This window comes from Cololabis saira, chromosome 14, assembly GCF_033807715.1.
Source record: "Cololabis saira isolate AMF1-May2022 chromosome 14, fColSai1.1, whole genome shotgun sequence".
Classification (NCBI taxonomy): Eukaryota; Metazoa; Chordata; class Actinopteri; order Beloniformes; family Belonidae; genus Cololabis; species Cololabis saira.
This window is the reverse complement of record NC_084600.1, coordinates 46,762,180-46,775,633: the sequence shown is the minus strand read 5'-3', so window position 1 is coordinate 46,775,633 and position 13,454 is coordinate 46,762,180. Positions and strand designations below refer to the sequence as shown.

The window sequence follows — 13,454 nt, the reverse complement described above, 5'->3', positions numbered from 1 at the left end:
ACCCCGAGGTGAGGGAGATAAAGATGAGATACAACCGGCCTGGTTACCACGGCAACCCCGAGGTGAGGCAGAGGACACACCAGAGCAGAGTGAAGAGAGTAAATCTCATCGTAGCTTCAGGAATTCAGGTCTCATTCCCCCCCAAACCCAACCAGCCTCTCCGTCTCTTCCTCCTAAAATGGACAATGAAGCTGCTCTTTGTTTTCATTGAACGAATCTCACCGCCGGTGCGTTCAGGCGTCAACAAGGCTCGACTGAGACGCCCGACTGCTGCTCACCTTACGATTGATTATTAGTCCTTAGACTGCTGCTCACCCTCAGACATTATTGATTATTAGTCCTGAACGCTGATAGGGGGTCTCTTCTCTCTCTCTGACTCTCCTCTCTTCTCTCTTCTCTTCTCTCCTCCATCATCCCTTTATCTCTCATTTGTTCCTGCGTTCAGACTGATTCCCCCTTTTAACCTTTTTTCTTTTTTATTATATTATTTTTTTTTTTTTTTATTATATAATTTTTCCTTATTTTTTTTTTTTTTAATTATCCTATTTATTTATTGTTTTTAGTAATTATTTATTTATTATTTTTCCTTATTTATTTATTTATTCATTCATTTATCCTATTTATTTTTCATTATTATCTATTTATCCTTTATTTTTCCTTATTTGTTTATTCATTTTTTGATTTATCCCATTTATTTATTTATTTTATTTTTTTCCCTTATTTTTAATTTTTTCCTTATTTTTTCCACATTTATTTATGTATTCTTTTTTTAAACTAACCATTTTTTTCGTTTTTATTCATTGTTTTACCCTATTTATATATTTTTTCATTTATCCTATTTATTTATTTTTTCATTATTATTTATTTAATCATTTTTCCTTATTTTTTATTTTTTTATTTATCGTATATATTTATTTTTTTGCTGCCGTCTCTCTCCTAAAATAACCATCATTCTAGAAAACCATCATACTCATACACACCACACGTGTGCACGCATACACACCTAAATACACACCTAAATACACAAAAACACGTCCACATATAAGAAGAAAACTGAGCAAAAACATTGATGTTGTTGATTTGTTTTTGTACTGCTTTGTTTGTGTAATTTGTAAAATAAAAACAGAAAATAAATAAGGGAGCACTTCGGCATCTAGTGAGATGCACTTACGACAAGATGGGTCTTCTTAGACGCAGCTTTCTTATTTAAAAACCATATATATTCTAGCACTGGCGTGACGGGACCTGCGTCCAACTGCACTTTGGATAAAAGTGTCTGCTAAATGACAGTTATAGCAGTAGCAGTAGCAGTAAATACATGAGAAAATGAGAAGAGGAAGCCAAACAAGTAGACGAGAGGACGGCGTCCTCCAAACCAGCTGATCCGGACAGAAACAGAGACAGAACGACAGAAACGGTCGGGGTTTCCTACCTGGAGGAAGCAGCTTCCCGCCGGCGTGTTCTCCCCCACCGAGGCGTTGTAGAAATCCCGCGGGAACACGGGCGCGTTGTCGTTGACGTCCTGCACCACGATGTCCACGGTTGCCGTGGACGACAGCGGCGGCCGGCCGCCGTCCGTGGCCACCACGGTGACGCTGGGCGCCGGCTCCGACTCGAAGTCCAGGGCGGTCGCCGTGGTGATGATGCCGGTGACGGGGTCGATGGAGAACCAGTCGGAGTGGGAGTCCCCGCCGGGCAGCAGGCTGTAGCGGACGTCCCCGTTGGGGCCCTGGTCCTTGTCCCGCGCCGTCACCTGCAAGGAGAGGCAAGATTAAAGAAGCAAGCAGCGATGAACGGGACCTAATTATAATAATAATAACAATTAAAGCTGCAAGAAGCGATGAACGGGACCTAATATTAATAATAATAATAATAATAATTAAAGCTGCATGCAGCGACGAAGGGGCAATTTTCACCAATAAAGGTCAAGGACTCAAAAGTCCGATGACACCACCATGACTGTTTACATCAAACCATTCAAAAGTTATGCTAGAAAGTAGGAACTATCAAATATGGACCAATCAGATAAAGGGTGGACGCGCTTTTTGGCGTCTAGCGTCACCACGGTAACGCTTTTGACTGAGAAAAGTAATGTGCATTGTCGCAGGATGGAGACGCACATTTTGATGTATAACACACCTGGGTGCACGTTACGGTTCGGGCCGTATTAACGGCCGAAGAAGTGGCGTAGATTGCACCAAAATTACACGATTAATTCAAAATGGCCGACTTCCTGTTGGGTTTGGGCCATGGATCCAGAATTTATTACATGCTACTCAAAGTCTGCAATTTAACCCAATAGTCATTCTGGTGTTTCAAAGCAAGTGTAAATAACATTCTTAGATTCTTAAAACACAAAATGTAGAACTCTGGACTGAAAATGAACATAGATATTATATTACATTATTTGTCAAGTATTACATTATCAGTTTTGGAAAGAAAAAAAAAGACCCACCTGAAAATGTAATAAATTCGCAATAATGTAAGAAGGTATTACATTATCGGTAAAAATGTCAGGATATTTTATTACATTATTGGTGCCACTGCAAAAACTCAAAATCTTACCAGGAATATTTGTCTTATTTCTAGTTAAAATGTCTAATTTTTAGTCAAAAAATCTCATTCCACTTAAAACAAGAGTCATTACTAGAAAAATAAGTACATTTTCACTTGAAATCAGTAGAAAAATCTGCCAGTGGAACAAGATTTATCTTCTTATTACAAGCAAAAAAATCTTGTTCCACTGGCAGATTTTTCTACTTATTTCAAGTGAAAATCTACTTGAAACAGGTGAAAATTGTTGTTTTTTCCAGTGATGAGTCTTGTTTTAAGTGTAATGAGATTTTTAACTAGAAATAAGACAAATATTCTTGTTAAGATTTTGAGTTTTTGCAGTGAAGATGTAGGGAATACGAGGGGTTGCTCACTCTTGGCTGGAAAGTTATTTAGGTAATAGACAACAGTGTGTACAAATTAATGATACTATGTCAGCATTTAGAAAGATTACTTGTGGTTTTATCTCAAGGATCAGTGATTGGTCCAATACTGTTTATTCTTTATATTAATGACATCTGCAATGTAACAGATTTTTTTAGATATGTAATATTTGCCAATGATTCCAATTTGTTTTTCTCTGGTACAAATTTAAGGGAACTTTTGTGTTGTGTAGAAATGGAGCTGGAAAATCTCAAGACTTGGTTTGATGTTAATAAATTATCTCTAAATATTAAGAAAACAAAATTTATATTTTTTGGGAATCAAAATGAAAGTGATGGTAATATTAAATTAAAAATCTGTAATGTTGATATTGAAAGGGTTTTTGAGAATAAATTCCTTGGGGTTTGTCATCGACCAAAAGTTAACATGGAAACAACACATTGATTACATTAAAGGGAAAATTTCAAAATCTCGCAATCCTGAATAAATCCAGAAATGTACTGAATTCCAAGGCTAAAAATGAGACATTTTAGCTAGAAATAAGACAAATATCCTCGTTAAGATTTTGAGTTTTTGCAGTGTATAATTGTGTGTCATCAGCATAATGAATGATATTGAATATTATGCCGAATGATGGACCCGAGTGGTAACATATACAAATCAAAAGTACCTGCAGCACGAAGGACCCCGGGTAAACCAGAGATTAATAAAGATATAAAAGTGTCTGTACCTGCAGCACGAAGGACCCCGGATAAACCAGAGATTTATAAAGATATAAAAGTACCTGCAGCACGAAGGACCCCGGGTAAACCAGAGATTAATAAAGATATAAAAGTACCTGCAGCACGAAGGACCCCGGGTAAACCAGAGATTAATAAAGATATAAAAGTACCTGCAGCACGAAGGACCCCGGGTAAACCAGAGATTAATAAAGATATAAAAGTGTCTGTACCTGCAGCACGAAGGACCCCGGGTAAACCAGAGATTAATAAAGATATAAAAGTACCTGCAGCACGAAGGACCCCGGGTAAACCAGAGATTAATAAAAATATAAAAGTACCTGCAGCACGAAGGACCCCGGGTAAACCAGAGATTAATAAAGATATAAAAGTACCTGCAGCACGAAGGACCCCGGGTAAACCAGAGATTAATAAAGATATAAAAGTACCTGCAGCACGAAGGATCCCGGGTAAACCAGAGATTAATAAAAATATAAAAGTACCTGCAGCACGAAGGATCCCGGGTAAACCAGAGATTAATAAAAATATAAAAGTACCTGCAGCACGAAGGACCCCGGGTAAACCAGAGATTAATAAAGATATAAAAGTGTTGTACCTGCAGCACGAAGGACCCGGGTAAACCAGAGATTAATAAAGATATAAAAGTACCTGCAGCACGAAGGACCCCGGGTAAACCAGAGATTAATAAAGATATAAAAGTGTTGTACCTGCAGCACGAAGGACCCCGGGTAAACCAGAGATTAATAAAGATATAAAAGTACCTGCAGCACGAAGGATCCCGGGTAAACCAGAGATTAATAAAGATATAAAAGTACCTGCAGCACGAAGGATCCCGGGTAAACCACCTCGGGGATGGTCTGCCGGTACGCCTGCTGGTCGAACAGCGGCGGGTTGTCGTTGACGTCGGTCACCGTGAGGGTGAAGGCCGACTCGGCGCGCAGCGGCGGCGAGCCGGCGTCGGTGGCCGTGACGCGCAGGTCGTAGGAGTCGCGCTCCTCGCGGTCCAGCGCCGCGTCCACGTAGATCAGGTAGATGATGCTGTCCTTGGTGGTGAGGGCGAAGCGCCCGTCGCCGCCCTCCAGGGACACGTTCACGTTAGCGTACTCGCCGTAGTCCGGGTCCGTCACCGAGATCCGGGCCACGTACTCGCCCGCCTCCGCGCCCTCCGAGATCCGCGGGGACCCGTCCTCGCTCAGGAAGATGATCGTCATCGTCGGCTGGTTGTCGTTGAAGTCGCGCACGTGGATCGTCACGAACGTGTTGGTCACCTGGAGATGAAGGGACGATGTTAGACCCGTCGCTGATTTAACGTTCTAAAACCCTAAACTGAGGGAGGAAGGGACGATGTTAGACTCGTCTAACGCTGATTTAACGTTTTAAAACCCTGAAACTGTTGGTCACCTGGAGGGAGACGGAGGGACGGATCATGTTTTAGGGGAGGAAGATTTTATTTTATTATGCACTTTGGGGAAAAAGTCGAAATGTCGAAAAAAAAAGTTGAAATGTCGAGACAAAAGTCGAAATGTCGAGATTAATGTTGACGTACGATTTCGAGAAAAAAGTCAAAATGTTGAGAAAAAAGGTGAAATGTCGAGATTAATGTCTAAGTACAATTTCCAGAAAAAAGTAAATGTTGAGAAAAAAGTCAAAATTTCGTGAATAAAGTTGAAATGTCGAGATTAATGTTGAAGTACAATTTTAAGAAAAAAGTCAAAATGTTGAGATGTTACGATATTAGTCTCATCTGTCGCTGATTTAACGTTGTAAAACCCTAAAACTGAGTGAAGAGGATGAAGGGAAGTTTTGTGATTTAGTTCCTGTTTTATTTTGAAACCAGTCTCCACCATCTTCAGGTCTCTAGTCAAAGCTTATGCAGATGATTCCCAGATCTACGTTGAACTCTCATGATCAGGATCCTTTTTTTATTTTGTAATCTATATTTTAGTCTCGTTTTTATTCCCCTACGATATTGCATTATATATTTAATTATCGTTATCGTCACATGACCAGCATCGATGTTTATTGATAGTTTTTGTATATTTGTAAAGCATCTAATACAACAGTTATCTCCAGGATCTTTCCAGAACCAGAACATGAACATAAAGCAGGTAAAAATTCCCCTAATGGGAGAAAAACCTTAAGCCAAACAGTGGCAAGAAAAACTCCCCTTTAGGAGGAAGAAACCTGGACCAGGACCTGGATCATAAGGACCTGCACACAGCAGGCAGGTGGAAGCAGCAACAGAATATAAGAGGTTGGAAACTATTGTTTCAAAATCATTTAAGGATTTTTACGTAACTATTTGATATAAATTCATTACTTATATAATTGAAAACCTTCAAAAAAGGGTGGCTGGCTCAAGAAGACAGGTACGTCAAATCGTTGCGGTAACGCAACAGAAACGTTCTGCAGTTGTTTCTAAATGAAAATAAAGTAAATCTGAACATTTCAGGTGGGGATGATGCCAGCGGCTACAGGTCTGCGTATAAACAGATCTGGACGAGCGTTAAAAGGGACGTTACGGTCCCGTACGTTTTCCCAGGTTAAGTTACGGTCCCGTAGGTTTTTTCCCACGATGCACTTGTTTTCCCATGATAAGGTTTTACCTACGCCTGGCTGGCGTTGTCCCGGGCCTGCACCACCAGCTGGTGGGTAACGATGCTAACGGCTACATTTGTATAAACAGGTCTGGACGGGGATTAACGTTACGGTTTAACCTCCGGCTGGCTGGCGTTGTCCCGGGCCTGCACCACCAGCTGGTGGGGATGATGCTAACGGCTACATGTGTATAAACTAGTCTGGACCAGGGCTGGGGATCCATTCAAATGTCAAGAATCGATTCGATTCCGATTCTTAAGATTCAGAATCGATTATCACGCTTTGATCCGATTCGATCCGATATTGATTTGGGTTAGTGTTAATAAAACTGTTTTTTGAGCTGTTGCATGAATGATATGACTGTAGTTCTGCAACATATTCATACTAGTATTATATTGAGATTAAACAGCAAGTATTGCAGCTAATGATGCTGTAAGGACCAATCAGCTCCCAGAATGCTGATAGAACTGAAACAGAAACATCGTGGGTCAGAATTACCAAACAGATCCAGGAGGAAACAGAGACGGAGGAAATCACTTTTATTTTTTCCCACATTCCATTTTTATTTGTTCCATTTTCCTATTTTGGTTTTTAATTTTTGAGAATTTGGTTTTTAGCATTTTTTGCAAATGTTACCCCAAGACAGTAAATAAAGTAATGAAATATAGACAATTTATGCAATTATAACTGAAAACTTTAATGTTTTCATACATTTAAACATATCTAAAGGCAAAAACATGGCACCAGTTATTCTCGTGTCCAACAAAACATTCCTTTTTTGGGGATAAACAAAAAAATAACCAAAAGTTGTAATGATGAAAAAAAAAATACATAAATAAATAAATAAAAGAAAAAAATAAATAAATAAATAAATAATTGATCTTTAGACATATGAATCGATTTTTAGGAATTAATATGAGAATCGATTTAGAATTGGGAAATCGATTTTGTCAACACAGGCCTAGTCTGGACGGGGGATTAAAGGGACGTTATGCAGTTTTACATCCGGCTGGCTGGCGTTGTCCCGGGCCTGCACCACCAGCTCGTGGGTAACGATGCTAACGGCTACATGTGTATAAACTAGTCTGGACGTTAGGTTTTACCTCGGGCTGGCTGGCGTTGTCCCGGGCCTGCACCACCAGCTGGTGGGTAACGATGCTAACGGCTACATGTGTATAATCTGGTCTGGACGGGGGATTAAAGGGACGTTACGTTATGTTTTTACCTCGGGCTGGCTGGCGTTGTCCCGGGCCTGCACCACCAGCTGCTGGGGATGATGCTAACGGCTACATGTCTGCAGTATAAACAGGTCTGGATGGGGGATTAAAGGGACGTTATGCAGTTTTACCTCGGGCTGGCTGGCGTTGTCCCGCGCCTGCACCACCAGCTCGTGGACTCTCTTCTTCTCGTAGTCCAGTCCTTTGTTCAGGGTGATGACGCCGGACTTGAGGTCGATGACGAAGTATCGGTCCGGGTCGCTCTGACGCCGGTTGATCTCGTACAGAACCAGACCGTTGTCGCCCTCGTCCTTGTCTGTTGCAAACACCTGAGAAAGGTACATTTAAGACTTTTTAATACCATTTTCGAACTGAATTTAAGACCAAAAAGACGAGTCACTAAGAAATCCGGCTCTGAGGTCCAGGTTGCCAGATCTGACAAGTTCCAGCCCAAACGCAACGTAAAACCCGCCAAAATAATGAAAAACCACACGGAATCAAACATTCTCTATTCAAGGTTCAAGGTATCAACCTTCACTTTATTGTCATTCCAAAAGTCCAAGTACAAGTGGAACGAAATTTAATTGCCAAAGGCTCAAAGTAAGCAATAAAAACAATTAGAACGCTAAAAACTCTAAACACTAAAAGATAAGGACACTAAGCTAAAAACTAAAATACTGCGTGTGATAAAACTAGATAACTTTTATTAACTATAAAACTACTACTCTATGATAAAACCATCAATTACTTCGTTATTGTCACTAATTTATCCTTCAGGACTAACTAGTTAAATATGAAATAGACAAGTCAATTTGGCAACAAATTCTCTTTTCTTAAACAGCTAGCTTGTTTTTCTGCTCTAAAGTGAAAATTTGTCAAATGACTCACGAGATAATCAACTCGTTAATTCAGAAAAACTGACCTTTTTTTAATTAACATTTTTCTCGGAATTCTGAGATAATTATCTTGTTAATTCAGAAAATCAGAGCAGATTTTTTTTTTCAATTTCACAACCAAATTTCTTTTTATTAAACAGCTAGCTGTTTTTTCCGCTCTAAAGTTGACATTAGTCACATGACTCACGTCAGGGGAATCATTTATGTAGAGTTGTAGACTAAATAGTTATTGTCAAAAGTAGATTATTATCACCTGTTAATGGAGTTTTATCAATCATATATATATTTATATATATGTATATATATATAAATATATATACATATATATATACATATATGAACCTGCCGCAGGGCAGCAGCATCCTGCAGGTTAGTAACTGTGTGTATATATATATATATATATATATATATATATATATATATATATATATATATATATATATATATATATATATAAATATATATATATATATATATATATATATACATATATATACAGTATGTACACATATATATATATATATATATATATATATATACTGATTTTACCTGCAGGATGCTGCTGCCCTGCAGCAGCTTCATATATATAAATATATTTTCTTACCTGTAAGATGCTGCTGCCCTGCGGCAGATACAGCTTCATATATATATATATATATAATTTCACCTGCAGGATACAGCTGCCCTGCGGCAGCTTCATTTATATATAAATATAATCTCTTACCTGCAGAATGCTGCTGCCCTGCGGCAGATACAGGTATATATATATAATATTTTACCTGCAGCAGCTTCATATATATATAAAGTTACTAACCTGCAGGATGCTGCTGCCCTGCGGGAGGCTCATATTTATATATATATATTTTATTACCTGCAGGATGCTGCTGCCCTGCGGGAGGTTCATATATATATAAAGTTACTAACCTGTAAGATGCTGCTTCCCTGCGGGAGGCTCTCCGAGATGACGGCGTGGTAGCGGCTCTGGTTGAAGGCGGGGGCGTGGTCGTTGACGTCGGTCACCGCCACCTCCAGCGTGGTGGAGCCCAGCCTGCGGGGCGAGCCCCCGTCGAAGGCCTCTAGCAGCAGCGTGTAGGCCGGCCGCTGCTCGCGGTCCAGCGGGCCGTTCACCACCAGGTCCAGCTGCAGCGCCGCGTCCGTGGAGCCGCGTTTACTCTCCAGACGGAACGCCTGGCCCACGTTCCCCTCTCTGATGGTGTAGCCCTGCGGAAACGGAGGTAAGGACGACGTTTACATGCAGCCAACATTCATGTTATTGCTAATATTCCGGTTACTGAGACATTTAATAATGTGTTTCCATGCGTGAGCTAACAGGGTTATCTACGACGGAGTATTAGGGCCAAACTAAGACAAAAAAAAATTGGAAATTACGAGAATAAAGTCGTAATGTTGCGAGAATAAAGTTGTTATATTATGAGAATAAAGTCGTAATATTATGAGAATAAAGTCGTAATTTATCAGAATAAAGTCGTAATATTACGAGAATAAAATAATAGCCTAATGTTGCGAGAATAAAGTCGAAATATTAAGAGAATAAAGTTGTAATATTATGAGATTAAAGTCGTAAAATTATGAGAATAAAGTCGTAATTTATGAGAATAAAGTCGTAAAATTACCAGAATAAAGTCGTAAAATTACGAGAATAAAGTCATAGCCTAATGTTGCAAGAATTAAGTTGAAATATTAAGAGAATAAAGTTGAAATATTAAGAGAATAAAGTTGTAATATTACGAGAATAAAGTCGTAAAATTACCAGAATAAAGTCGTAAAATTACGAGAATAAAGTCATAGCCTAATGTTGCAAGAATTAAGTTGAAATATTAAGAGAATAAAGTTGAAATATTAAGAGAATAAAGTTGTAATATTAAGAGAATAAAGTCGTAACATTATGAGAATAAAGTTGTTAAATTATGAGAATAAAGTCGTAATATTATGATAATAAAGTTGTAATATTACGAGAATAAAGTCGTAATATTACGAAAATAAAGTCGTAATATTACGAGAATAAAGTCAGAATATTATGAGAATAAAGTGTTAATTTATGAGAATAAAGTCGTAATATTACGAGAATAAAGTCGTAATATTACGAGAATAAAGTTGTAATATTACGAGAATAAAGTCGTAATATTATGAGAATAAAGTTGTTAAATTATGAGAATAAAGTCGTATTGTTGCGAGAATAAAGTTGTAATATTACAATCCATACGTTACGGTACGGTGAAAATAAAAATAATGAAAAATTGCCAACAGGTATTTGTGCATTTCTACGTCTTACTGAATCGATATTGAATCGAAATCGAATCGAACCCTAAAGAATCTAAATCGAATGGTGAGGTTCTCAACAATCCCCAGCCCTCGTGTCTCTCCATTAACACAACGCTAGCCAGAGAGTTAAAACGGCTGCGTCACCTGCGTGGTGAGCTGGTCCCGGTCCGGGTCCGAGGCCGGGTCCAGGGGGAACCGCGTCCCCACGGCCGTGTGCTCCGGGATCTTGAGCAGCGTCCTCTTCCGGGGGAACTGGGGCGCGTGGTCGTTGACGTCGTTGACGGTGACCGACACCTCGATGGTGGTGCCGGTCACCGTCACGGCGATGAAGCTGTAGTGGTCGCGCTCCTCGCGGTCCAGCCGCCGCGCCGTGGTGATGATGCCGGTGGTCTCGTCGATGTGCAGGTCGGAGCCGACCCCGGAGCCCACGCCGGAGCCGCCCAGGTCGGAGATGAAGTAGAGCGACGCCGTCTCGCCGGCCGGCAGGCCCGCGCTGATATCCCCAACGATGGTGCCGGCCGGCTGGTTCTCGTCCAGCTGCAGCTCCAGGGCGGCCAGGGCGGCCTGGACCCGGACCAGGACCAGGACCAGGACCAGGACCGGGACCCGGGACCTCGGACCTGCACTCGTTATCCACATGGCCGGACCCGGCTACGCCTGGACGGACGGAAGAGAAGACGGAGAGAGAGATCAGTCTAGGTTGAAGTTCAGACGTAGTTCATGTTTGAATAAAGCAATCAATCAATCAATCAATAACTTTATTTGTCCCCAATGGGGCAATTAATTTTGCAACAATATGTACACATGTACACATAGTAAAAAAAAAAGAGAGACGAGTTTAAATCTAAAAATGGATGATGGCTGGATGGCTGGATGGATGGATGGATGGATGGACGGACGGACGGACGGACGGACGGATGATTGAACCAGAAGACAGGGGGTAAGGGAGCCCTCTTGCCCCGATGGGACATTTTTTTCTCGCTCCTGGTCACAATCTTCCTGGTGGAATGTAGACAAGATGACTCTGCCCCCACTAGCCCTCCCCCTCTCCCACGAACACCTGTGGATCCCTGTCTCAGAACTGTACGAGCCGTCTGATAACATCAAGGACATTTGGCTGAGAGCAGCTCTGGGTGAAGGTTCACGGACTTATCGCGTCACAGACACTTACTGAAAAACACACACACTTCCCTCAACTTCAACACCTTCCTTGGCTCCTCCCTCTTATCAGCCCCCCCAACAGTCTCCGGGTTTCGAGCGCCAGACGGCGATCACTTGGATGTACTGTGCGGGGACCAGAGGGGGGGGGGACCGCAGGCAGGTGGAAGCAGCAACGGGATGATCGGGGGGGATGATCTGGGATTGTTCTGGGTTTACATCACATCACATTGATGAGCCTACAGTCTGAACCTCCCTCCGATGGTATCGTATCCAGCTCTATAATCCATGTACGGATCTGCTCTCCAGCTACGGAACCATCAATATTCTCTCTTTTCGAACAGTAACGTTCACACTGTATCTTTAGGTTATTTTGGTTTTGCTGTGACACTGATATTACGTGTAACGTATATAATAAGAAATGTCTCACAATGTAAAGTTTTGTACTGTCAAACACCGAAGACTAAGAAATAAAAACTTGAATTACAAAAAAGAGTCTAGTCTAGTTGAAGGCTTGGACGGACGGACGGACGGACGGACGGACGGATAAAATGGACATCCAAGTTTGTCCCAGACCCCCATAAACATGACATCATAAAGCACATTTATCCAGGGTAACATGCTACAACTGCCGGGATCATGAGGTGTCCACACAAACAAAAGTCCAGAGGGAATAAAGAGAAGTGAAGACGATGAAATGCACAGAGAGACGGCGGTGAACCTCTATCTGGTGGAGGAACGCGACCCTCCTGCTCCCCAACCCCTAAATCACCATAACAACCCAGAGATGATGCTAATGCTGCATCAACATCATCAGTCACGTCGCTGCTGCTAATCGGGAGCAGATACACAAACAGACGCAACGGCACAGCGATGTTCGGGGCGAGCCAGAATGATGTTCGGGGCGAGCCAGAGCCGAGCGTTTGACCAACCGAGGGTTCACGAGGCTATCAGAGACTAGCCGCCATCGCCAGGGTTCAGGGTTCAGAAGGCTATCGGAGCCTCACCTGACACCCGGCGGAGGAACGGTCTCCATCTGGAGCTGCAGCTGAGGAAAATAAACACCAATAATTACAGCTAACGGCCTCTGACCCGAGTCTGGTGCACATACTTTCACACACCACGCTAAAGCCTGAAAATACAGCCAGGATTGCTCTGGCCAGTCTCCCTGCACAACTTTAACCGGACTGTCTGAGATACGTGAGATACGTGTGCAGCTCCGGCTGGATGAGGCCTCAGATATCTGAGTTACTGTCAAAACCATGTTTATGTTCCTCTCATGTTGGTATGGCAGGATTTACTGGGCATGTGACCCTCCATGACACCCTGCAACGAGGAAACAATCTGGCCCTCTCGACTCCTTCAAGGTTACGATGAGTTACGAGACGGGCGATAAGACGGGTGTTGAGGAAGGTGTTGAGAGGGTGATGGGAAGGGCTCTTCAGCCTGATTTAAGGTTCTGCGTTAAACCAACACAGACCCTACACCGTTGCCGTGACGCCGTCGTGAACCCTCCGGACAAGCACTGGAAATCTGCAACAAAAAACCACAAACAAAACACGAAACCGGCACGGAGCCAACCAAAACAACAACAGCAATCGACCTAAATCTGGAGATCTGATCGC

The 13,454-nt window shown here is 41.7% G+C and overlaps 2 protein-coding genes across 2 annotated transcripts in view; both read right to left on the bottom strand.

The window, feature by feature from the left end:
• Positions 1–13,454, bottom strand: part of LOC133460143 (RNA-binding protein Nova-1-like) — a 434,537-nt gene that overhangs the window by 17,946 nt on the left and 403,137 nt on the right. The window lies entirely within an intron of this gene.
• The window catches only part of LOC133460142 (protocadherin-16-like), a 173,009-nt gene that overhangs the window by 125,981 nt on the left and 33,574 nt on the right, over positions 1–13,454 (bottom strand). Inside the window, exons 2-6 of the mRNA XM_061740697.1 lie at positions 10,816–11,328; positions 9,313–9,609; positions 7,624–7,821; positions 4,493–4,945; positions 1,433–1,753 (exon numbers count right to left, since the gene is read on the bottom strand). Coding sequence (XP_061596681.1) covers positions 1,433–1,753; positions 4,493–4,945; positions 7,624–7,821; positions 9,313–9,609; positions 10,816–11,310 — 1,764 coding nt within the window. The 5' untranslated portion in view covers positions 11,311–11,328. The remainder of the gene's footprint in view (positions 1–1,432; positions 1,754–4,492; positions 4,946–7,623; positions 7,822–9,312; positions 9,610–10,815; positions 11,329–13,454) is intronic.